At 36.3% G+C, this 27,302-nt stretch overlaps 1 protein-coding gene across 5 annotated transcripts in view; it reads right to left on the bottom strand.

Moving 5' to 3' along the window:
• The window catches only part of SLC38A6 (solute carrier family 38 member 6), a 79,161-nt gene that overhangs the window by 47,025 nt on the left and 4,834 nt on the right, over positions 1-27,302 (bottom strand). For all 5 annotated transcript variants that reach the window (XM_087855979.1, XM_045810367.2, XM_045810368.2 and 2 more), the window contains exons 4-6: positions 15,345-15,397; positions 12,156-12,195; positions 2,113-2,191 (exon numbers count right to left, since the gene is read on the bottom strand). In XM_087855979.1, coding sequence (XP_087712105.1) covers positions 2,113-2,191; positions 12,156-12,195; positions 15,345-15,397 — 172 coding nt within the window. The remainder of the gene's footprint in view (positions 1-2,112; positions 2,192-12,155; positions 12,196-15,344; positions 15,398-27,302) is intronic.

Here is a 27,302-nt window from a genome sequence, read left to right as displayed (position 1 = left end):
CCCTGAAATAAAAGCAAAACAATCATATTGATCTCAGAAAAAAATATTGCTATGTAACTTTATTTAGAAATAAACTGCCCTAGATAGTTGTCAACTATAACATTTGTTTCTTATTTTATAGCGTTAAGCTTCAAAGATTGATGATTTATCTGCATTCTAACCAATTAATACAGTCTGTGTTTTTTACAACTCTGAAATCCAAAACAAGCAAATGTACATTACATGTAAAACAAGACGAGGCAGTTAAAGCGGTGTGCAATTTTCATCAAAACTAAGATGATGCAAACTGGCCACAGCATTTTAAGTATAGCTTTAAAAATCCATTTCTGACATATAAAAATACCATTTTAATCAATTTTCTACTAATAGGAGTAAGATGGGTTGTTTTTTTTTAAACAAACCAGAAACAAAAAAACCCAATAAGATAAATAGTAATTGACTTAAAGTGAAAGCTATGGTAAAAGTATCACATTTAGAGAAAGAAGACCTCGGTTTTAGAAGCCTCATACTACCTTAATTACTTCTAAAACTTTATATGCATGTTTATCCCTCCTCTTTCCACAAAGATATATGAAAATTTAAAAAAAAAGTAAATAGAAGTCACCAAATTCAGGAGCAAGAAAAAGGCAAACACATGACAACTATTAGGATTAACAGTTTATGCAGTACATTCAAATTTGACTCTGACCTCCCTGGCACAGTAAACAGGGAAAATCCACCTTTAATATAGTTATTATTGAAATTTCTTTATTTTTAATTGAGGGTATATTTGACATTCAACATTATGGAATTTCTTAATTTTCCACATTTACACTACATGAACTTACAAAAGCATATATATATATATATATATATATATATATAGCACATATATATATATATAAAATATCTTATTTGATCATATCAACAACTTTGTTAGGAAGGCAATATTGGTACCCACATTAAGCCAGGTGAAGAAACCTAAGGCTCAAAATTAAGTTATATGGCCAGAAGAAGTAAAATCAATTTCCTGAGGTCACTGACATGGATAGAACACATGTCTCCTTAGTCTAACGTTCCTGATTCTACCTCTCAATGCCCTCAGTTCTTAGCCCTAAACTATAAAACAAATTTGTCACATAGAAGTTTTTGAGTAACAGAATTGTCCTGAATATTTTTACAGCAAATGAAAAAGTGAATTTCACATAGCTCTTTCTTATAGCAATTGTTCATCAAACTAAGAGGATAAAACTTAAAAGAAGACAAAGCAAGGCAGTTGTGGACATCAAAGGTGATAATGAATGTGGCCTACACAAAGGCACAGTATCTTCTGATGATGAAAAATCATTACGGACTTCCAGTTTCTATTCAGATCTAAAGTACACCATACTTTCCTTATAAATATGTATTTGCAGTTGTCTAAGTAGAACTTTTTCACGGAAGCCAAGTTGTAAAAGCTAAAAAAGTTAATTTTTAAAACTTGCCCTGCCGTCCAGAACAAGTCCAAATATTAGAGCAAAACGACCAAATATTTAAGTCTAAAAGTCTGATAGGTTTTTGTGTTGTGGTTTAGAAATTATGTGAAATCACTTGATGACACTTCAAAGAATTTATTCTGTCAAGTGTCCTTTTCTCAAAATTTCTTTTTCTATGCAATGAAAGGAAAAGTATAATAAATTTGATTTTTCCCATAAAAAGAGATGAGTCAAGAGTCTTTAGAACCCAGTAATTTTTAAATAATAAAGGAGAAAGGAAGTATAATGTGGTTTAGTATTGTTTATAATATTGTTAAAAACCAGGAAATGAAATCATTAAGTCCCTGCAAATCATTTATTTTTTCAAACCACGCTCTGGAATAGAAACCTCACAAGTGTGGTTGTAACTTTATCACTGTGGTTTGCGGAGAAGCAACAGCAGCATGATCCAGTCCCCTCCTTTGTTTAAGACCTCTCTCTCCATACTTTCCACCATCCCCCATTCCCTATATCTCAATCTTTCATATTCCCAGAAATTTCTCCTTTCCTCTTCTCCAAGAGATAGTTCCTCTCCATCCTGCCCTATTTTTCCGTATCATTAATAAGTATTTATTGAATTAACAAATTTATGGATACAACCTGAAGTATTTTTTCTTACCCAGTATGGTCTCCAGACAAAAATTCTGAAACAGCAGCAGGAAGCTCTGTTTTAATAATTAAGAGATAAGACGACATAGCTGCAAAAAGGATAAAAATAGGTCCTATTAGAATTCTATAATTTTTAGCCATTTAAAGAATAATCTATACAGAAACACAGATGTCCATTAGGGCTTTGACAACATGTGGAAGATGAACTCATACTGCATGATCCCAAAGGTATATACACACCAGGAATGGAGATAAGTAACTTTGTAGAGAATAACTGGTAGTTCATTAAGGATCCTTTGCTTACATTTCAAACCCAAGACAAACTATTTAGGTAAGAGAAATGGTCTGAATTACAGGCCTTTTATAAATGAAATTTTCTTTGAAGTTTTGCACAAATTTGTATGTTATCAACCCTATGCAAGGCATTAGAAGTTAGTTTAGCAACAACTGACAAGAAACAGTTAAATAAGTACAGTTAATAATTCTGATTACTTGTTTCTTCTTACTAGAGACAGCCCCCAGAAGTCTCCCTCCCTCCCTCTTCCTTTCTCTGCTTGCCTCCAACACACGTTATGCATGTTACTATAAAATAAAAACAGAATGCATAATGAGTTACATTTTAAATTGTCCTTTAAAACTGATTAGGAAAGATTCAATGGAAACAAAGGGACAAAACTTACAACTTTTATTCCATTTTATTAACAGGGCTCATCTGTATTATGCAATCGCAACCTGAAGCTAACATTACTTCTTACATTTTATCTGACAGGATCCAAGAAAGAACTAGCTTTTATAGCATTTTAATAATGATCCTATTTCTGATGTAGCTACAAAAAAACATAAATCCTATAAACCTTCCACCATATATTAGGAAATATTTTAATATGGTTATGGAATATAGAACTCATCTATATATAAATACTTGAGTTTAAGCTTACATTTTAAGTACACAGAAACCCAGATGATTGGAATCAGCGCTTCAGTTTAACAGAGTAATAATCTCTCTTTCCCCCAGAGATTAAGGATATATTAAAAAAGGACCAAGAATATATCCAAGAAGAATAAAGAGCATACTCTGTACGCACATTAATTTTATTACTTATTTATATTTCAGGAAACACTTCACTTTCTCCTTGGACGTACAAAAGCTAAGAACACAAATGAATGCCAAGTCTGAATGGTAAAAATCTGGGGAAAAATTGATTAAAAGGCTCAAATGTTTAAGAAGAGTGTGTTTTTCTCTAACAACATATGTAAACATAGCTAAATTTCTCCACAATTATTACACTGTTGTGTGACTACTTAAGAAAGAAAAAAAGGAAATATACTAGTTCGTATATAAATTTATATAAAGATAGACAATAATTACACACACAGACAGATACACATAATGTTTTAAGTAAAATGATGTACCCATGGCAAAATAAAATTTAGAACAGTTAAGTAATCATTTCTCTGCAATGAAAATACATATATACACATTTTCCAGTTTATGACTACTTATTCTTCCACAAAAGTACAGTTGTCGAAGTACAGCCTTCTCCCCAACAGAAATACAGTACCTTTCTTCAAACTCTTTTTGTCTGGGGACATTACAATTGGCTGTCTATGAAAAGGTGTTCTGTATTGTTCACACTGTCAAAAGCAAAAATGCAGAAGGAAGGTTCAGATTAACCTCCTCCACTCAAGGATTTGGGGTCTTTGTTTATAATACTTTATCTATTCCAAAGAATCATACACATATGGTATAATGAAAATCATGAGCTGAATTTTCTGAAACTGGCCTAAAGCTGTTTAAATGTATCTTGCAAGGAGAAAAAGCGGCAAAAGTACCTTAAACACAAGGAATGCAGACTTCCTATACAACGTAATTTATTATCTGCCCATCAGTCTTTCTTGCTTGGATTAATCCAACACCACATGCATTTCTAAAGTTTCAGGCATTCATCTCTTTCAGTAATTTTCTATTATTTCTTTTAGATCTTTAGTTGTAAAAGCTTCAATGAATATGATATCATATTTCTTTCTAATATACAATCTGTCATTCTTCCCAGAATTTCTATTAGCCCCTGGCTAATCATTTGATCACTTTTATCCTCTGTTGTAGCCTTAACTCTTTGGTTTTCAAATGGGAGTCCTATTTCATTAGATTCCAGTCTGAAGAATCATGTATATTTCAAGAAACATGAACTCACTAAACATATGCTTCTCTCTCAAAAAGAGATCTCAGCATACAAGATATAACAAAACATGCAAAATACTGCTTCTTTCTTAGGGAATGCTGGTGTTTGTCTTAAGAGCTACAAAACCACACAGCTCCTGACGAGGAAAAGCCCCAGTGATTAAGCAAGTAAAACAAAGACAGACATTATCCTTTTCACTATCTTAATTATTTGTTCTTAACCACAAGTAAACTTCCATGCAAGGACTAGCACCTTAACATATTACATATAATACAGAGAAGAAACAAAAGAGATTACCAAAACACAAAGTAACTTAGGAAATACATCTTAGATTCACATAAAAAGGACAATTAGCTCAATAAAATAAAATAGAAAAGTTTTAAAGACATAATATCAATAGTAAGGCTTTGTTTTTAACCAAAAGGTTCCCTAGATCAAACAGCTGCCTGCCACACCTCTTGTCTCATGTCTTCTATTAATGGCATAAGGAAGTGTTTAGAGACTTATCTTAGAGACAGGTCATAAGCAAGAATTTGTAAATGATTTTTGCTGACATCAATACATAGCATAGACTCCTAGTTCAAGACACACCATGTTGTACTCTAAATTAATAGCTGTGTAACAGGGTCATCCATTTTAGCCATGGTTATGGTTAAGTGATTCTGGCCGCCACACTAACAAGCCAGAACTGGTGCTAGAAGACATACCTTGATGACAGGTACTCAAGCCATTACAAATCATTTAGTTTTACCATGTTAACTAAGTAAGTATTCTTTTCTCCTTCATTTTAAACATAACTAATAGAACCCATTTAATGGAAACTGCCCTGAGAAGGAAATAAAAAAATCTGTCAATCTAATCAAAACACAGAAATTGAGAGTATTCTTTGAAAAACATGGGGAAAAGCAACTGTTATATTAAGAAATGACTAAAGTAGGGTAAAATCTGATTAGGCAATAGCAAGTAGTAAGGTATTAATACTGGTTGATCTAATCATAGAAGAGAAACACATGAGCAGGGAACATGGAGGTTGAAGGGAGAGATGTCAGAAACAACAGAAAAGGGGAAAGGGCCCTGCGAGAGAAGAACCACGAGAACAGTGAACATTTTGGGGTTTTGGACGCCTAGTCCATGTTTCACAGTATTCTAGTGATTTGCAAGCTATTTTCTCAATTAACCTTTACTACAAAACTGTGAGGTAGATATTTATTTCACAGATACAGAAATGGAGGCATGAAGAAGTAATGTGCCCAAGGTAGTGATGGTAGAAACAGCCAGGCTGGCTTGAGATTAACTGTTAGGGAAAAGTGCAGGAGCAAAGCGAAGAAGAAATCACCACAGCAAAGAAAAATAAGGGAAGTCTGTCAAAAGGACCACTCCCTAGAATTTTTTCTTTTTTCATCGGCATTGAAATAACAAATTGCTTACAAATGCTGAATTCAATAGTTAAGATCAAAGAAATGAATGAGAAGTCGTAAAAACACTGTGTTCGTTTCACTTTGACATGTATTTTCAATGTAATTTATTTCAGCTTTGTAGCTGGTTTGGTGAAGTTATTAGTCCAAGATTGCTCAGAAGAGCTAAGGAGTTTCCTGAGGGCCTCCACTGCATCCACGACTATGATTCTAATGCATCTGCAACTGTGACTGTAATTCAGAGGAAAAAGCTTCCTATTCTCACATATTTGAGATATTAACATCAAACTGAAATGTAAAAAAAAATTAAAACAAAACAAAACATAAAACCAATCCCTCTTCCCAAAAACCCTGTACTCTTATGGACTGTTTTTCCCAGGACTCCTTGAAAAAATATAAAGCCTCATTTGGAGTCTGGGCCTAAGAAATCATTAGTTTGCAAAAATAATTACCCTTTTTGTTAAACTCTTAAAATACACGTATGAAGATAAGATTACATACAGCTATTTTTAAAACAGAATTAAGTTTTCAGCACTTGGAAGAAGTTCAGCAACTTCTTAAAGGATTAGTCAGCCAGCCCTAAACAGATGTACTATGGGAGGAAATAATAAGTTTGCCTTTCCGTCTGAGAGATTCAGTTTTACTTCAAACATGTTTTTAGTCAGGGATAGCAACAGGTTTATTCTATTCAACACATCTTATTAACCTGGGGTTCCTCCTAAATATCCAAATGCCAGTGAAAGTCTGTCCCCACTCAAAAGAGTACACGACACAATCTCTTTTTCTAAACCCCCCCCAAAAATGTCATTTCCCTAATCTGTAAAAAAAATGGAAATCAAAACATATGGAGGAAAATTTTCTCCATAACCCTAAGAAAATGTTTGTCTTTATCAAGATCTTAAATTTGAACACAATGGGAGAATATTTACTATTCTGAAATCCTATAATAAACTTCAATAAGTCACAGGAATAAATGATAGAGCATAAGGAATACAGTGGAAGATATTGCAACAGCAATGTAACAGGACAGATGGCAGCTATGCTTGTGGTGAACACAGCATAATGTATAAACATGTCAAATCGCTAAGTTGTACACCTGAAACTAATGTAACATTGTGTATCAACTATACTCAAATAATTTGTAAAAATTATTACTAAGAGGGGCACCTGGGTGGCACAGTGGTTAAACGTCTGCCTTCGGCTCAGGGCGTGATCCCGACGTTCTGGGATCGAGCCCCACATCAGGCTCTTCCGCTATGAGCCTGCTTCTTCCTCTCCCACTCCCCCTGCTTGTGTTCCCTCTCTCGCTGGCTATCTCTCTCTCTGTCAAGTAAATAAATAAAATCTTAAAAAAAAAGTTATTACTAAGAAATACATTACTTTCAAAACCTTTAAAAAATTTTTTAAAGATTTTATTTATTTGATATATATATAAAGAGAGAGAGAGGGCACAAGCAGGAGGGGGAGCTGGCAGAGGGAGAGGGAGAAGCAGGCTCCCTACTGAGCAGGGAGCCCAATGCGGGGCTCTATCCCAGAACCCTGGCCTGGGAACATGACCTAGCAGAAGGCAGATGCTTAATGGACTGAGCCACTAGGTGCCCCTCAACACCTTTTTAAAGTGACATGTTGCCAGTAAATTTTATCAAAAGAAGTACTTGTGGAAAAAAAAAAAAACCCCTTCCTTCCAAATTTCCTATATCTTTCCTATTCTAAAACAGTGCTTTCTAGAATTTCTGGACAGTACTGTTTGGGCTCAAAGAAGCTATAGTATGTCTACAGATGAGCTGACCAGCAGATGGCGTTGTAACAGCACTCCCAACCCCAGTCTCCCAGGGGACAGTACCAACTAAAACACCTAAAATGACTTCACTATCCTACAATTAAAAAAAAAAAAAAAAAAAAAGGCAGAAAATGAAACCAAATAGTTTCTAATTTACCTAATATTAAATCATGAATTTTAAAAACATTGAGACTCTGAAATTTTTATAGTTCTCAACTGAAAATGATCTTATTTATACCTCTCTGATTATGAGATTTAGAAATTGTACTGCTTGAGTACAAAAAAAGGTTGCAGAGTTTCTCTTAAAACTTAAGATTTCCAAACTGAGGTGTTAATCAAGACTGCTGGAGTAAGGTTTGTGGGATCTGTGCCAGACTGGAAAAGCTGGATCATTCTAGCACTTTCGGGAAGTTCCAGTAAGACTAATGCTCAGGGTTCTGCTTTCACAATATATATAGCAGGGATTCAAACTTTAATCTCCTTTAAGGAACTGGAGCTTTAAAGAAGTAATATGCTATCAATAGGCGTCCCTCATATTTTATACAGAGCAAAGTAAGGATTTAACGTACTCCTCAGAGCCACTCACGTTTCCACACTTTGAGATGAGTGGGATACAAAACCAAAAAAAACATCAATTAACTTCACTTTATATCATGCACTTCTAGTTCACAGGACTTTCTCTGGTTTGACTAAAAATGATTTGGGGTTTACGGCTTGCTTTCTAGGAATATGTTAGATCACTGAGTGATCTATCTCAAGAGTTCAGATGAATGTGAGACTAACTACTTACTTTGGTTTTTAGGAAAAGAATCTCATAATGCGACACAGCTAGAGAACTACATGGAAACTACACACACTTACTTGCTACGAGGGTTCTTACTCCTTTTACCAGTAGCCCACCAAATTCAAACCCTAAGCCAGAGTTCCCTCGCCTGTAACAATATTCAATATTGAAACTTCCAGATGTCTCTTTTCTGACTTTGTGTCCCAGCAGGAAGGACTCTCAGCAAATGCCACTCCAGCACCTAAGGAAAGAGGCAGCTGGCGGCTACCACTAGGACTTATTTCAGTCCCCTAATTCATCATTGTGGGGAGGAGGTCAGGAATTGTTTGGAAGCAGTAGAATACCTACTAGAGGGCTCTCCATATTCCAAAGACAAAGGTTTCCATAAGCTTAGAATAAGAGTGCTAAATTTAGTGAGTCACATTTTTTTCTATCATAAAGTTTAGAGATTATTCAAAGACACTATATTTTTCCAATCAGTTTGTTAGACTACATCAGTGCCCTGTGACTAATACTTGGTGCCTTGTTGATGCTGAGGGAAAAAAAGTTTCCTGTGAAGTTGTGACAGTAAATTCTTTCCAAAAGAAATTATATACTCACTAATATATTCCATGGTCTCCTCCTCCCAGATGATCAATTCTCTTCCTCCTAAAGAAGCACCGAGCCAGGCTGCTGGCTTTTCCTTCTCGCTCTCCTTCTCTTATTCCTTCCTTTCTTCCTATAATAAGCATTACTTACTAAATGCCTACTATGTGCTGGGTACTAAAAACATGAATGAATGAGTAAATTATCTAGATTTATGGAATAAGGAGATGTAGGCGATAACTGGGTCTTCACTGAAACATCCCTGTAACAAATACTGATCAAGAGCAATTCATGATCATTTTGACGTTAAAGGTCTCTCTGTTCTATTTTTCTCATAGATTCATCAGGGGCATAGAATCCTAAGAAAACTGAAAAGTGTTTAAATGTTACAAAGAACAGAAGAGCACATGGGGGTAGGGGCAGAGGTAGAGGGAGTCTCCATGGGGCTCGATCTCACAACCCATGAGATCATGATCTGAGCCGAAACCAAGAGCTGGTCACTTAACCGACCATGCCACCCAGGTACCCTAAATCACTTTTTCTTAAAAAAGATTATAATATAAAGCAAATAAGCAAATCAACATACGTAGACTCGAGAGAATTGATGATTTTCTGCCACCAGATGCAGGAATCCTTTCTAGGACATTCTTTTTCTAGAACATTTTTTTAATTTCATGTTTGGCTTTTCAAATATTTAAAGCTAGTGATCAGTCTAGCCATTCCTTTTTCTCTTTTTCTTGATAAATATATCTAGAATATTAAAAAATACTTGGACATACCTCATACAAATCATATTCAGCTCTGTTCAGTTCAACAAAGGTTTATCAAGCCTCAGGTATTGTGCTAGGTTCCGGAAGTACAAAAAGAAATGAGACCTAGTCCTTGCCCTGCAAGAGCTTACAAGAGAGTAGGGGAGAAAAACATATATATATACAGCTTCAATCTAATAAGAAGTGCTAAAATAGATCATGCACAATAATAGTTAGATACAAGATTAAAGAACAAGGAAGGGATCAGAGCGAAGGATATCAAGAATACAAAAGTGGGCATTTTGGCAGGGTCACACACTTGGGTCCGAATTCCTGGATTGACAATACTGTATAAGGGGTGCGTGGGTGGCTCAGTCGGTTAAACGGCTGCCTTCGTCTCAGGTCATGATCTTGGGTCCTGGGATCAGCCCCAAGTCAGGACCCTGTTCAGTGGGGAGTCTGCTTCTCCCTCTGCCCCTCCCACCTGCTCATGCGTGTGCTCACGCCCTCTCTCTCAAATGAATAAAAAAAAAAATCTTAAAAAAATTCTAGGGGCGCCTGGGTGGCTCAGGCATTAGGCGTCTGCCTTTGGCTCAGGTCAGGATCCCAGGGTCCTGGGATCGAGCCCTGCATCTGGCTCCCTGCTCAGTGGGACGCCTGCTTCTCCCTCTTCCACTCCCCCCATGCTTGCGTTCCCTCTCTTGCTGTCTGTCTCTGTCAAATAAATAAATTTTTTAAAATCTTAAAAAAAAAAATTCTCCATAAAATGCCAAATAGTAGTTCAACCTAATCTAAACAAAATGTGATGGTTCTGAGTAATAAGATAGAGAGAATAATGAGGAATGGAAAATATTAAAATATACACTCATATTAGGGGCACCTGGGTGGCTCCGTCGGTTAAGCGTCTGCCCTCAGCTCAGGTTATGGTCCTGGGATCCTGGGATCGAGCCCCTCATCAGGCTCCCTGCTGGGGGTGGCGACCTGCTTCTCCCTCCCTCCACTGCTCCCCCTGCTTGTGCTCTCTCCCTCTCTCTCTCAAATAAATAAATAAAATCTTTAAAAAAAAAAATATATATATATACATTCATATTAGACATTACAAGTACACATTTAAGCAATTATATTTGTTAAGACAAGATAAATTATTCTAAAGCAGATCTTAAAATCAATGGCATTATACAGATTCATAAAGGAGGAAACTGGTTATTGTCTTCTAGCATGAAGACAGAGGTAGTGTATATTAGGAGATTATTTGGTATGACATCCAAGAAAGCTTTCTTCTCTTTTTTCCATGAACATTCAAAGAATTAAAACATGAATGTTCAGGATTCCCAAAACAATAGCAAGTATAATTTATTGTTGGAATGTTAATTTTTTCCTTGATCAAGAAACCCATTAAAGAGGGAATTTGGCTGAATAATACTTAAAGTAAAATAGCTCAGATCTCTTGAGTATGAGTTGAACTTTATAGTAGAGCTGCCATTTTTAAATTATTTTGAACTGTTACACATAAGAAATAAGATTAAGATTTCCTCTGACCATACAATCTTGTGTAAGGTCCAAAATGCATGTCGACCTTCCCTGTGTATTTTCCTTTAAACTAATAGCATTTATTTGGCCCTCCAGTTAATGGTAAAAGAAAACTGAGGACTTGTTCAGCGCTATGTAAGTTCTTCACCACATATACAAACATGACTCCCATATTTTGGATCTAAATGCTTAATACATTTAGTTAGAACTGTCTATAATTAATAATAATTTTTGTTTCTACATGGTTCTCGATATTGGGATCTTTTTTAATGAAAACAAGATACAAGATAAACGTGAGAATGGTTCTTATTTGTTTCAGGTCTATCTATCTATCTATCTATCTATCTATCTATCTATCTATCTATCTATCTTAGAGAGGGAGGGGGCTGCAAAGGGAGAGTGAGAATCTTAAGCAGACTCCACACCCAGAACTCAGACCAATGCAGGGCTCAATCTCATGACCCTGAGATCATGACCAGAGCCGAAATCTAAAGTCAGACACTTAACCAACTGAACCACACAGGTGCCCCAGGTTTATTTATTTTTTAAACTACCTTGTCATTTTAAATTTCTTGGTTATAAGAGGACACTGCTTATCTATACCAGATTGTTCACAGCCCAGGAAACATCACTCCCTCCGAAGCAGTATATGCCAATGCTGTAATTAGGACAAAAGTAGAGGGGAAATATTTTAGAATCACCTGGAGAGTTTTTCTACACTGTACCTTACCACTATCACAACTACAGAAAGCCAATGCTGTAGAGGTGTATTGCAGACCTAATAACAAGACTAAAATCGAGGGTTTACCTGGAACTAAATTTAGAAGCTATTGTCCTACAAGGTCTGCTAATAAAAAGGATCTTAAAAAAAGAGAGAGCGTGATGAGGACAACACTGAAGGTTTCTGAAGATACCTATGTGTGCAGAAGTTCAGGTCGCCAGCCAGAGCTGTAGTAAGGCAAGAAACAAGAGGAAGACACGCTTGTCATCACATTTATGCATAAGCAGTGCACTCTCAGTCGCTCACCTCCAATATTCTGAATTAGGATGGTGCCTGCTACCGCCGCCTATAAAAGAACAAATGTATTTACAAGATCAAAGAAGAAATAATATAAAAGGAATAGTATCTTATTAAAATGCAATAACCATGACTAAAAAACAGATGCAGAAGCGAAGAGAAATTGAAAGTACTTTGTCAGCCATTTGTAATACATAAAACTATCATCACACAAAAAGCCCTTCTTTAATAATTCCACATTACTATAAAGAATGCTTTTGAAAATATTCTTGGCAGTCATTTTAAAAAGTTGTGTTAAAAAGCTAGTAACTGGTGATTATCAAAGTAGCAGAAAATTGAAATTAAATCTATCTGGTCTCATTTTCCCTTTTTCACTGCTTTAGGAGGTAGAATGAGACGTTGCTTTAGTAGGTCGACTGCTACAGCCTGAGGTGTGCTGTGCGGATGCTGTTTTGCATAGGAGGAAATTACACAGCCTGAGTGTGTCAGTGTGGCATACGACAACAAGCTTTTGAACATCCTGACCCAGGAATTAGTAAAGCCTAGAGCAGAAAATTCGAGAGCCCATATATTCTCAGATCTGAAATTTTAGGCAAACTATTTCAAACTCAGGAATATGGAGTGGGCTTAGTATAAAACAACAGAAGGTCGTAAAGACTATAGTCTAGTGGAGAACTCCTTCCCTTTCAAAAAGGGGCTGCTGCTCAGCTCTGGCCAGTTGCTGCCACGTGAGAATGCAGATCCAAGGTAGCTGTATCTTCTATATTTCTTGAATTTTTCAAGGAAAGTCAGAAACTGAATTCTTTCAAAATTTCTTAACTCTTAGTTGGCAATCAGTTAAAAATTAAAAAATGTAAGCCAAACCAAATACGCCTAAGGACTAAGTTCAGCTTGTAGGTTTGCTGGCTTGTGATTCCGAAATGCTTCCTGGGAAACTCAAGATACCTTCCTTATCCATTCTTGGTAATCTGATGCACTCACAGGAAATGACTAAATATTCAATTTCCACTTGGGCCTTTCAATCACATAAATCTTGGTGAATCCGCACCCCCAATGGATATTTGGAGTGGACTAGCTATCTAGGATCATTCAGTTCATGGACTGGGAACAGATCACCTTTCAGACTCACCTCTACTAGGAATTCCATCAATGGCACATCATTTGCCTCTCCTGGAAACACTAGGGCCCTGGTCTGCCGAGCAGGGCTAATGACAGGTGTCTTTGAAGATGGAGTAGTTGCCACTCTCACTTTTCCAGAAGCAACTCCGCATGTCAACTCATTTAAAAATTAGTTACAAAATGTTACAGTCATTTGTGAAAAGACTGTTTTGAACTTTTGCGCACTATCTTTCATATGCAATGGATGGCTATTGTCAGTCATCCATGAAATTTGGATTTCTACTAATATATTGCAAAAAACAATAAGATGAACTTACTCATGATTTTCTTTCCATCTTAAGTGCTGAATTTAAGCACTCAAGATCTAGAAAGTCAGTATGTCTATCTACCTATCTATGTCTTCAGTGCCTACTAGAATGCATGGCACATGGTATTTATTCAATAAATATCTGTTTGGTGAGTAGATGAATTGATTTATAGACAATTTTAAAAATCTTTCTTAAAAAGTTCAAAAAATTTAAAAATATTTCTTTAATTCTCAGAACAATGTTATTGTATCCTGTCCTATCCATTTCCGCATCATATCTGGAAAGAAGGAGATAGGAAGTTCCAACCCAGCTGTGGCAGTGGAGAGGAAGTATGAAAAAAGAACAACAGCAACTCCTCGTCAGAGCCTCCCCTGTCTGCGTACCTGCCTCCTAAGAACTGAGTGCCTACATTAATGACAATGCAACTAGTCCAGAGTTTTAGGGAAAGGGGGCTCTCCATTCTTTTAGATTCTGCTGCTATTCAAGGAATGCAGGAAATACCAGTGTGAAATAACAGTGATGATCCTTAGAGTCATATTTATAGATCATACGAAATTAGAGAGTTTTCTTATATAAACAACATTTTCTTCTTCCTTGGTTAAACTGGCGATACAGGAAACTGATCATGATTATACCAAACATCCCTGTCTTCGGGAAAGAGAAACTGTTATCAGGACGATTAACAAAACCCTTTACCGGCAAGTAACATATTCTCCAGTTTGTTCAAATTGCAGGTTATCAAAACAAGGTCCAAACCATGAGGCTACACAGCACAATTTAAATATTTCTTTTTGTACTTTAAAAACAAAGTTAGTTTAGAGGTAAATACAGGCTTTTTTCCCCCTGTTATGTAGCTATATCTTTTTCCTCCCAGACTCACTTCTTAGAAGTTGGTTTGGCCATCTACAGATACTGTATCCTTTAAGATTAAAACCAAATAAACAAACACAAAACACAAACAACAGATTTTCAAATGAAAAGAAAAAGTCCAATTTGCAACCAACATGAAAATGGGTTTTAGAAGTGTAATAGATCTTGAGAAATTAAGTACTACAGCTAACTCACAAAAATATTTAACTCCTGGTTACCTGTGGAAGAAGACATTGTTTCCTCTACCTCTCAGTTTAGTTGTATGTGCCTATCACAAACAAATACCCAACAAATATTGCCGTCATTTCTATTATTCTGAGGAGGAAAGCAGCTCATTTAGAGTCTGAGGTTCTACAATGTAATACTGGCTTTGAGTAACTGTGGACAAGTAGGCCCCTTCATTTCTCTGGGCCTTAATTTCCTCGCCTACAGATGATGGAAGAGCTTGATCGTTTTTTAGCACTGTTCAGCTCTTAAGTGATATAATCTTCTAATTATCAGTTTTGTAAATAGTCATGCCATAATCTTAATTCTATGCTTCTTTGTTTTCCTATCTTTATGAGGATTTACTCAGTTAATAAAAATTAATTTAAAAAAACAGGCCATTGTTACAGTTTTAAAATTATTCAAGTCACTGCTCTTCTTCATAAGGGTAAAAAATACTAACAGATTTAAGTGTTGAATTAAATTTATTGATGCATTTTCCAGAAGGGCGTATAGAGAGATTTCTTCTCTTTGTCTTCCTGTTCCCATCATTTTGCCTTTCTTCACTTTAGTTTCCTTTTAGTCCCCTAATTTCTTTTAGATATCCCTGCCTCTTTTAACTAGAAACGGAAGGGGAAAAAAATGTCTATATGGATCTTGGAGACAGTAAGGAGAAAAAAAACAAAACAAAACTTACCTTTCCAGGTAATCCAAATGCAAAGAGTCCAAGATCTTCATAAGATGTCACAGCTGTTAAGAGAGATTATAATTTTTATTTTTACACAAAACTATTCGTGTGCCAAGTCTTACAGGGAAGACAGCTATTCCACCACTACCTTGAGCTATTGGATTGTCACATTAAAGTTAAAGCAGAAGTAACCCCTGCTGGGGAAACTTTTGGAGACTTATGGTCTGTAAGGACAGGCTTCTTAGAATAAGTAGAGCTTAGCAAATCCCAAGGTCATCTAATGACCACCCAGGCTGCAGTAGTTCAAATGCACTAATTACCCAAGAACAACCCCACTTCTCCCTAAACAGCACTGGCATACTATACTATCCAAAAGCAAGTTTTCACTAGCAATAGTTTCTGAAAACTGCATAGGTAAATAAGGTTAATGTATGAAAGTTGAATCATACTTTCAGAGACATTCACTTTTCCTCACCCATAATTAGTAGGGCATACACTTTCTTTTTTTATCATAAGAATATGGAATTACATTTTCATTCCACATATTTAAGAAATGCAGGCATAGAAAAGATGAAAATTAAATGGCTCATAAAAGAACCAAATTTGTCCTTAGCCTGTATAGCTTCATGCTCTAACTAATGACACCACCAGTAAAAATGAGAAGTAAAAACATTCATGTAATCCTATAGTTCAAAAAGTGCTTAACCTTACAGTACTTACGCTAAAAAGAAGCAGACTAGCAGATGCTAAGGCCTGGTACAGAACACCCTTTTCCTACGGAGTCTAAGATACGGTCATCATTTTTTAAAACCAGTTTTAATATATTCTCTCAAGACATACATGTGTTTTCTTTAAATTGTCACTAACTCAACAAAAAGCACCTCTGTACTTCTGTATACAAAGACCACCAGGTTTGTAAAGTTAAGCATTTTAAAAACCATATATGGCCTTTACATGTTATACCTACGAAGTTGGAAAGAAAACTGAAATGTTGAAAATATAAAATTACTAAAATACTAATTAAGAACAAAAATGTGAACATTTTTAATTGCAAAATTTGAATTATTAACTTTAACCTATTATCAGAGTTGATGGACGACACAGGTATTTTTTTTAAGTGTATTTACATACTGCTAAACACAGTGAACAAAGACAATTTAGTTTTGATTTTGGGATATATAACTTGATTATAAGCAGGAGCCTTTATACTTTAACAATGAAAGACTTCTACAATAATCTTAGAGGGGTAGATTTTGGATATAGTTTAGAGCATAAAAATTAAAAAGCAGAGTTACAAAACTAAGAACTGAAATTTTTTCCTATGTGAAATGCCAAAATTCTTTTCTCCAAATATACATATTCTAAAGTGAATTTCATCACAAAAATTAACAATATTTTTAAATGTTTTATTATGTTATGTTAGTCACATATTTTAATCAACAAATCTTTACCAGTTTGTTTTAATTTTCTAAACATAATTGATAATATTATATAGGGGCACAATTCCTTAAATTTGACATTCCAAAGCCTTGGTATATATAATAAACCAGAAAAATTATCTAAACGTTAGCTTCTATATAATTTGACATTGAGAAGGTAAGTTTGCTGAATATTATGTGTATGTGAGCCAAGTCACCAGAAGGTCTCTGTCACCGAAGTATGAGATTAAAGAAACACCACTGTTCAATTTTAGCATCTCTCTTTAATATTGTAGTTAAAATTATCTGGGTTTTTTTTAGATTTTATTTATTTATTTGCCAGAGAGAGAGAGAGAGCGAGAGAGAGAGCAAGTGAGCACAAGCAGGGGGAGTGGCAGGCAGAGGAAGAAGCAGGCTCCCCGCTGAGCAAGGATCCTGATGTGGGACTCGATCCCAGCACCCTGGGATCATGACCTGAGCCGAAGGCAGATGCTTAACTGACTGAGCCACCCAGACATCCCTATCTGTTCTTTCTTAAGAAGAACTTTCCTTCCAAGAACTTAAAGCAAGGAGGCTTTTCGGTGTCACAAATGGGAATATACTGAATAACTTGCTTTTAAAATGACGTATGTAGAGGTTCTCGGTCAATGAGCAAGTTAAGATGATACTGATCCAAAAATTTAACTAAGGTTTGTTTTATCTTTGAACAGTAGAAAAGTATATACAAGTATAGACTGTATATATAGTAACCATGAAAAGCAAATAAATTTCCCATAAGCAAAAGTCAGATACTGAAGGATTCCAAAAAGAATTGGTATTTCAATTACCTAAATAAATGAAACATTTATTAATTTTTATATTACAATACAACCTTTATATCAGAGAAAAAAATAATCAAACTGATAGCTTCATAAAGTAAATGTACTTGCAACTCCTGACGGTAGTGGCATACATTTTAGCAATCTCACCCTTGCTGTTACTTTCTAGTTTTATAAAAATATCTCTAAATACAGCAAACTCCCAAATTCAGAGTGAAAAACGTTTAGACTTCTAAATGGAGACCGAGTACAATGTTCAAATCTGCATTCTATCTTTCATATCAGCATGTCTGGCTAGCCATTCAGTTTTGCCGCTGTCATCATACTTCTTTTATGTTGCAAAAATTAGAAGCATTTTCCCATGTCTAAGACATCATGAGTATGAATAATGGCTTCTGGCTTAACATTGAGGCTTTACTAAAATATGTACACAGTCAGCCAAACGCTTTATCTCTACATATTCTCTTTTTAATGGTTTTCTGGATCATCTCAACATATAAACCAAAACAACCCTAGCGAAATATTTTTAAAGTTCTGTTCTATCATTTGGGCAGTTAAGATGCTAGTAACAGTGTAAACTGGTATGATGTTTGGAATGTAGTTTGAACAATGAACCTTTAAAATATTTATAGCATTTGGGGGCGCTTGGGTGGCTCAGTTGGTTAGACAGCCGACTCTTGATTTTGGCTCAGGTCAGGATCTCAGGGTTGTGAGATCAAGCCCCTTGCTGGGCTCCACACTGCCGCTCAGCATGGAATCTGCTTGTCCTTCTCCCTGCCCCTCCCCCAGCTCACTCATTCCCTCTCTCTCTCTCGCTCTCTCTCAAATAAATGATTAAATAAAATTTAAAAAATATATAACATTTTACCCCTAGGAGCTTGCACCTTAGGAAATAAGACTAAAATCAGAAAACATTATATGCAAAGATTATCATGCATAATTTACACTGAAAAAAAAAAAAACCACCACAAACCACCTACATGTTCGATAATGGTAAAGTGGTTAAGTATATTATAGTAGGTATACCCAATACATTAATATGTAGCCATTAAAAACTATGTTTATGATAACATGAAAAATGTCAATATTGAGTGAAAAAATTGATTTGAATAGAATTCATAAAATAAAAAACATAAAAGAGCAGGATGAACTATAAACTGGTAACAGTGATTGTGTAGTCTTGTCTTCCTTTTTGGGGACCATAACGGGCTGGTGGAACTTTGAAAACCATACCCCTTGAATAGTTCTATTTCCTCCACCAAATATCAGGGTTGATTTAAGCTGCACCTTTTCATTTCTCTGGTGTTTAGTAACTTAATTATCATTTGGTCTACTAATAAAGGATATTTTTCTGCTCTTTCATATGATCAATGTTTTAATACCTTATTTATAAAGTGAAAATGTTTTGAGGGATCTCAAAAAGATGTGGTAATGACCAGTCACATTAGAAGCATATTCCTACAGAATAGGAATAACATTAATTATGAAAATTATAAAATTAATTCAGTCTTTTACAGGAAACCATACAAGCAGTACTTGGCACAATTCTCCTTAAATAAATAACTGAAAGCAGTCGTTAGCAATCTATTTTAGGAAATTATTTTTTGATATTAAAGAAATCAATGCTATGTTTTCAGGAGGCAGAAAGGCTGTAAATCTTAACAAGTAAATTGGGGGGAAATTTCTTCTTTAATGTACCATCAAGGCACACTTTAGTGCTATTTTGGCTAGACCAAGAGTTTAGCCTCAACACGAATCATTTGAAAAGCTGCTTCCCATAAAGTCATGGAATATTTCCAGCTAGTTACTCCAGTGTTCTGTCTGCTTTGCATTTTTTCCTCAATGAAATAGGACAATTAATAAACTCTGGTTACAGTACAAAGCCCAAGTTTCAGCAGCAGCAATATTATCTTTGGATCTGAATTGAGAGACATGAGTTATTCAAATACAGTTCAACTCTCAGAAAGTTGGCCATTTGAAATGCACCCTTATTATTTTGAAATTGTTTTCTTTCTTGTGCTTTCCATCATTTTCCTCTCACCTTTTTCTCCCTAAGAGTGTCAGATCATTCATTTATCGAGTGTCTACTATGTAACTTCTACGATGTCTACTATGTAACTTCCGATCTTTCTCAATATGTAATTAAATGTCAGTTTACCCACTAAATGCAGCATGATTTTAAAGAATTTGATGTAGGAAAACAAATAGGATGCTAGAATACTAGAAATATTCTCCTTTCAAGTGGCACAAAGGTTGTGATATCTCATGTGTAGAGAAAGTTCTAGGATCCCAATCTACTGCTTAGCTCTGCTGTGAACATTTACATAGTCTTAGCCTATAAATGCTATTCATTACTTTTCAAATTTTAGACTCACCTTACAGATAAAACGTGAATGAGTTACATATGATTACAAAACAGAAAGTAAATATTGTCAATCTTGACAACAGAAAGGTAGAGCAGGGAAATATGAGAAGTATGGGAAATAGGGAGAGGACAGGTGAGAGAAAGGACAGGAACACTAATATATCACATAGCAGAGAGTCAAAGGATGCTGTCTAAAGTCCATGGAACACAAATGAAAATTTAAGTGTATTAGAGTTACGAAATAATCAGCCCACCACAGGTGGGTTATAATACCCACAGGAATTTCATTTCAGATAGTAAATGGAACACTTGGAATTTTTTTAAAGAAGGTTGTTGCAATGGGGGCACCTGGGTGGCTCAGTCAGTTAAGCATTTGGCTTCAGCTCAGGTCATGATCCCGGGGTACCGGGATCGAGCCCCACGTCAGCTCCCCACTCAGCAGGGTGTCTGCTTCTCCCTCTGCCCCTCCCTCAGCTCATGCTCGTTCTCTCTCTCTCAAATAAATAAATAAGTAAATAAATAAGAAGGGTGCTGCAGCGGACAGTGTTGAGAATCATTGCTCTAAAGGGCTTAAGTAAAAACCCCAAATGGTGAGGACAAAGGAGACATTTTACTCCTCATTTATTTCCTCATAATTGCTAACAATTAAAATCCTAGTAAAAGAACTCTAGCCTTACTTTAGGAAGAGGAAGTTAGGGGGCTATGCCCTTTCTTGGTGGGCTCTAGAAGGACCAAAATTCTCTGGAAGCAACAAGCGGTGAATCCCAGTATCTTCCTTGACTCTTTTCAACCACCTCAGTTGCTTTTCACTGGCTCAGCAAAAACTCCAAATTCCTTCGGTGACACATGTCTATCTCTTCAGTTTCATTTTCTCTTTCCATTTCATTTAACTCACACACAAATAAACTATTTTTGGTATCTTGAATAACACGTAGTACATATCTTTGCATATGCAATGTTCTCTCTTGCCTTGTCTCCTAGTCAAATTCCTTTTCAGCTCAGTCCTCCAGGAATATTTACTGATCCTCAACCCCCAACCCAGAGAAGGCAAATCACTCCCTTCTCTGAGCCATCACTATATCTAGTCCATATTCAAATAGCTGGAATCATCACACTGCCATTACAATTTTTTTTACTTACATATTTGTCTCCCCAATTAGACTGTGAACTTTTTCAGGGAAGGAAGTCTTACTTATCTCTGTATTCCCAATAGATAAAGAGTATTGAATAAATGAATGAACCTCTACCCTGGGCTTCAGTTCTAGGACCCATCCATTTCGATATACGGCCGAGCAACACAGGGGCTAGGGTACCAACCCCGTGCAGTAAAAAATCTGCATATAACTTTGACTCCTCAGAAACTTGACTACTAATAGCTTACTGCTGACCAGAAGCCTTACTGATAACAGTTAATTAACACACATTCTGTATGTTATATACATTATACACTGGCTTCTTATAATAAAGGAAACTACAGAAGTGAAAATGTACAGAAATCATAAAGAAGACAAAATACATTTTCCATACTCTATATAAAAAACCCACATACAAGTGGATCCACACAGTTCAAACCTGTGTTGTTCGAGTCAACTGTTCTTCAAAGTCCACCCATCCACAACTGAACTCATTTTTACTTTGAATCAATGCCTCCTGCTATGTTCTTATCTCCATTTAATGACACTATCATTAGTCCAGTGTCTCATAAAAGAAATCTGGGAGATATCCTTAGACTTATGTCCTTCTCTCTAATTCTCCACATTCGGACATCAGCTCCTCTCAAGTCTAACTCCCTTAACCTCCATATTTCCTAATGCATTTCTTTCTTGTATTTCCCTCATTAATGCTTTGTTCCCATCTTCCAGTATTTGATTCTTAGACTTCTGTGACAACCAGGCCTCACTGCTGACTTACTCAGGTACTGTTAGTGCAAATTAGAGCCGGACACATGAGAAAGGCATTCCTTTCAGGAAAAAGACAAAGAAAAGGGTCGTCATGAACACAAGGCAAGCATGGCCTGGAAAGCTGACTGTGCCTTTGTGAAAAACAAAACAAAACAAAACAAAACAAAACAAAACAAAACACTACTCCAGAGGCGGCTGGGTGGCTCAGCCAGTTAAGTATCTTACTCTTGATCTCAGCTCAGGTCCTGAACTCAGGGTTTTGAGTTCAAGTCCTATCATGGAGCCTACTTAAAAAAAAAAAAGCTCCTTCGGTCCGGAGGTAGCTTTTAGATCAGCTGCTCAGTTGTCCTAGGAATTCTCTTTACTTCTCTCCTGTGCTAAATTCCCTATTTCTTTGATAGATAACTTTGGTAAATGGCATCCTCCACTGCTCTTTAAGTAGGAGTGCACAGGAAATAATTTTTTGAGTCTTCGCATGTATGAAAATGTTATTATTCTACCATCACACGTACATGACAGTTTTGCTGGGTATAGAATTCTACACTGAAATCATTCCCCCTAAATTCTGAAGGTATTGCTAGAAGACTATAAAGTCTTCTTACTTAAAGTATTTGCTGGGAAGTCATTTGCTATTATAGTTCGTGATTCACTGTATGAGAATTTCCTTTGTTTCTCCTCTCTGAAAGCTTCCAGGACATTCTCTGGGGTTCTGATTTTTCACAATTATGTGTGTTGGTATGAATTATTTTACAATTATTATATTGGATACTAAGAAGGATCCTTTCAATCTGGACACTAATTTCCTTCAGTTATACAAACTTTCCTTGTATTATTCTGTTGAAAATTTTCTACCATTACATTTTTTCTCTTCTCTCTTTATGGAATTCCAGTTATTTGCGTGTTGAGCCTCCTGAACTGGTCCTCGATTTTTGTATCTTTTCTCTCTCATTCCAAGCTCCTTGTCTTCCCCTCACCCCTCTGCCTAAAAAATTTCCTTAACTCTTTCAACCCAGCTACTAATTTTAAATTTTATTTTTAATTTCTAGGACTCTTGTGTTCTTATTACAACCTTTTAATAATTTCTTATCTTTGTCTCAAAAATGCAATATCTTCTTTTCATTCTCGGAAGCTATTCAATATAGTATTTTTTTTCAAGTTTTCATCTGGTCTCTGTACTTCTTATCTGTTTCTTTTTTCCTCTGAGTTTGTTTCTTTCTTAATTGGGGGGAAGAGGGACAGAGAGAGCATCTTAAGCAGGCTCCGTTCTCAGCACAGAGCCTGACGTGAGGCTGTCTCACAAGTGTGAGATCATGGCCTGAGCCAAAACCGAGAGTCTGATGCTTAACCAACAAAGCCACCCAGGCGCCCCTTTAATTTTTTAATAAACTTTCTTTTTAAGAGCAGTTTTAAGTTCACAGCAAAATCAAGCAGAAAGTATGGAGAGTTTCCACATCGCCCCTAATCCCAAACACGCACAGCCTCCGCCACCACCGATGTTCCCCACTAGAGCGGTGCATTTATTACAAACAGTGAGCCTACACTGACACATCGGTATTACCCGAAATCCACAGTTTAGAGTTCACTTTTGGTGCTGTACATTCTATGGGTTTTGACAAATAAATAATGACATGTATCCATTAGGAAAGCATCATACACAGTAGTTTCACTGCCCCCAATATCCTCTGTGCTCTTCCTATTCAGTTCTCCTTCCCCTCTACCCACTGGGATCCACTGGTCTTTTCACTGTCTCCATAGTTTTATCTTTTCTAGATTGTCATAGAGTCAACCATTTTTTTAAAAGTATGCTCCACATCAACATGGGGCTTGAACTCATGAGCCTGAGATCAATAGCCGCACGCTCTACTGAGCCAGCCAGGCGCCCCAAGAATGTCATATAGTTGGAATTGTACAGGATGTCGCCTTTTCAGATTGGACTCTTTCACTTAGTAATATGCATTTAAGGTTCCTCCATGTCTTTTCATTGCTTGATAGCTCATTTCTTTTTAGTGCTGAATAATATTGTCTGGATGGACCACCATTAATCCATTCACCTACCAAAGAACAACTTGGTTACTTCTAAGTTCTGGCAACTATGAATAAAGCTGGTATAAACATTCATGTGCAGTTTTTTGTGTCAACATAAGCTTTCAAGTCATTTAGATACCTAGTAGTATCATCTAGATCTGGTAGTACAACTGCTGGATCAAATGGTAGCCTCTACACCTTTTCATCAGGGTCGTCACATGTGTGTCAACGTTCTACCTTCAGAATTATAGAACGGGTACTTCCTCACATTTGGAGCTTGCATATGGAATATGAGGGGGAAAAAAGAGTTCACCATAACTCCAAGATCTTTGGCCTAAGCAGCTAGAAGAAAGATGCTATCATCTACTTAGATGAGAAAAGAGTAAAAGGTATAGATTGGAAGTGCAAAATTGGACAGTTCGGTTAATTTGAGACGTACATATTAGTATACAAGTGGAGATGTCATGGAAGCAGTTGGATATGAGACTGAAATTCAGCGGAAGAAATCCAGGCTAAGGGCATAAATTTTACGGTCACCATGAGCCCTAGCAAGTATTAAAGAATAGAAATCAGAGGAATACTCCTGGAGTACTCCAATGTTTAGAAGATGGAAAGACGAAGAATATTCAGCAGAAAAAAAGAGGAGTATTCAGTGAAATAGGACGAAAACCAGAAGAGTATAAGTAAGTGTCACACAGAAGAAGGAACAACTAACTAGCAAACGCTGCTGAACAGTCAACTAAGGTGAAGACTGACAACTGACTGCTGGATTTAGCAACTAAGTGTAAGTCACTGGTACAATAAATTCAATGGAACGGGAAAGCCTAACTGGAGTGGGTTCAAAAGAGAATAAGAGGGGGGAAAAAAGAGAGAGAGAGAGAATAAGAGGAAGGGAAACTATCTGGCATAAACGAGTCTTCTGAGGAGTTTTGCTATGAAGGTATGGAGAATACCGAAGGAATGTGGAGTCATTCTTAAAATGGAAGAAATGACAGAGTCTTTGTAAACTGATAGGAGGAAAATAAAGGAACAAAGATGATACAAAAGAAGGAGAAGGGAGAGAGTGCCTGGAGGGATGTAGGTGAGAGCAGATGGGATCACAGCAGAAGAAGAAAATCTGGCCTTTAGATAAGAGCACTAAGAGTTCATCCAAAGTGACAGAGCACACGGCACAAATGAAAATGAGAAGGTGTAAGTGGTGGCAAGAGCTTATGATGCTTATTTCTGAGTCCTTCTATTTTCTTAGTGAAATAAAGTGAGGATAGCAGCTAAGAATGCAATCAAGGAGAATGTGTTGAAAGTTTGCGAGAAAGGAGACGATATGAAAATCATCTCCGAGATAGCAGAGTAAGCAAGTAAATGAACTAAGGAAGTTAATAAGGGTTGTGTGATAGTGTCATAGGTCCACTAGACACCGAATTACAGTGATGTCAGTCTGCGGGGCTGTGCGTTTTTCTTCAGGAACATTCAGTTGCACAGGTGCATGTGTGAAGCAGGCAGAGTCACATTTAACCACGGTTGGAGCTTTGCCAGAGGAGCAGGATGACAAAAGGGAGGAGCAAGGGAGTGCCTGTAATAACACACCATGAAACTTCAACTCAAGATACATGGACAAGAGAGTGAGGGAACGTACAAAGGTGGTAGGATCAACGAATTCCCTCTGCTGATAGTGACGTAGAGATCAGAGGAGGGGGCCTACGGGTTTATTCCCTAAACACAGAAGTTTCCCCAAAGAATCACAACAAGCCACTGTTTCTGAGACAGCAGTGTGTGCGACACCTTGAAATCTTTAAGGGTTTGCATCAGTGAGAACTCATAATAAAAGCTAGCACGGACCAAAGACTTAGCGTTTTATATACATTACTGCATTTCATTCTCACAACAATCCCAAAACGGAAGCATTATCATTACCATTTTATAGATGACAAACTACAGCTGGAGAGATTAAGGCGCCTTACACTACATCAGCTCCCACACAGTCTGCAGAGACCCTATATAAAATCCAAAATAGCACAATTTCACATGAAGAAATCCTTTATTTTTATAAACATTTCTCTTGTACTCCAGGCAAATAAATGAAGTTATTTTGTAAAGATTTATGACAGCTCTTTCTCTGACCAATCAATCTGATCTCAGTAATACTCCTTTATGACAGTCTAATACACGGAGGAAAAAAATTAGCTACATGTTATTCTCTAGTCTTTTATGTGTGTGTGTGTGTGTGTGTGTGTGTGTGTGTGTGTATATATATATATATATATATATATATATATATATATATATTTTAAAGCCTACCTCCATAGAGAATTTTACAATGACTGAAGGGATTCAACAGAAGACAGGTGCATCAATGTGTATGAAGAACCATGAAGAAGTTAGTTCATAGAGCAAGTAAGCTACAAAAATAAAGGAAAAAGAAAAAAGAGAAAGAAACAGAGATTTTCAGTTCATATGCCCTAAAGTAACAGAAAAGAACAAGACAGTGTCAGAATTTTAAAGTTAAACATAGATGAACTGAAGGAGAAAAAAAAATCAGCATTACTTGGAAATCTTCCTAAATTGAATATTACTTCCAAATCATTGAAATTAATAAAGCATATTATAACATTTTAGTTAAGATACAATTGCCATATGGTTGACTAACATATTACTCTTTCAGTAGAATCTATAATAAAATAGCCTATTAAGATGTTAAAAACTACCACAATTAGGTAAAAATAATTTTGTCACACAGAGAAGCAGAATTTCAAAACGTGTCATTAAAATTCCAGGCAAGTTTCAGCAGGATTTATAGACACTTATTTAATGCTATTATTCCTGAATTTGGGACGCTGTTACGAACAACTTGTAGTTTCAGATTAATATCACTGCATTGCTTCCTAGTATTTTTATCTGTCTGCACTGTCACCCAAGCCGCTTGAAAGCAAAGGCACACACCTGCCGGCCGGAGAGCCAAAGGCGCTGGTACAAGTTACAGCTGTGAACTGCGGATCCGAAAGATTGTTGCACAAGAATCACCGGGAGGACTTTTAAAAACGTATTTCTAAATCGCACCTCAGATTCGTAGACATAGAATCCCTGTGGTTTATTAATGTCTGTTTATAAAAAGATCTGCAAGTATGTCTGATGCATAGACAGATGAAATAGAGTAGAGCTGAGAATTTAGAACCACGCTCTGGAGAGTCTTAAAATTCTCAAGAAATACCTTTGGGCTTCTCTCACCTGTTCCAGCCAGAATAATCCCATTTTTATCTATTTTATGCATCTATTCTGCTTCTTAAAGTCTGAAAACTACAAAACCTGAAAAAGCAAAGCGAATTCACCCACATAAGAATTAAACTCATGATTCTGGCATCAAAACTGACCTAATCCAAACGTAAAAGAGACCAGACAGATAAAAAGATCAGGACTGTTGGACACAGAATCTTTGTTAATGCCAT

This window comes from Ursus americanus, chromosome 26, assembly GCF_024610735.1.
Source record: "Ursus americanus isolate L20-20 chromosome 26, mUrsAme1.1.p, whole genome shotgun sequence".
Taxonomy (NCBI): domain Eukaryota; kingdom Metazoa; phylum Chordata; class Mammalia; order Carnivora; family Ursidae; genus Ursus; species Ursus americanus.
This window is presented reverse-complemented; position numbering and strand designations above follow the sequence as displayed.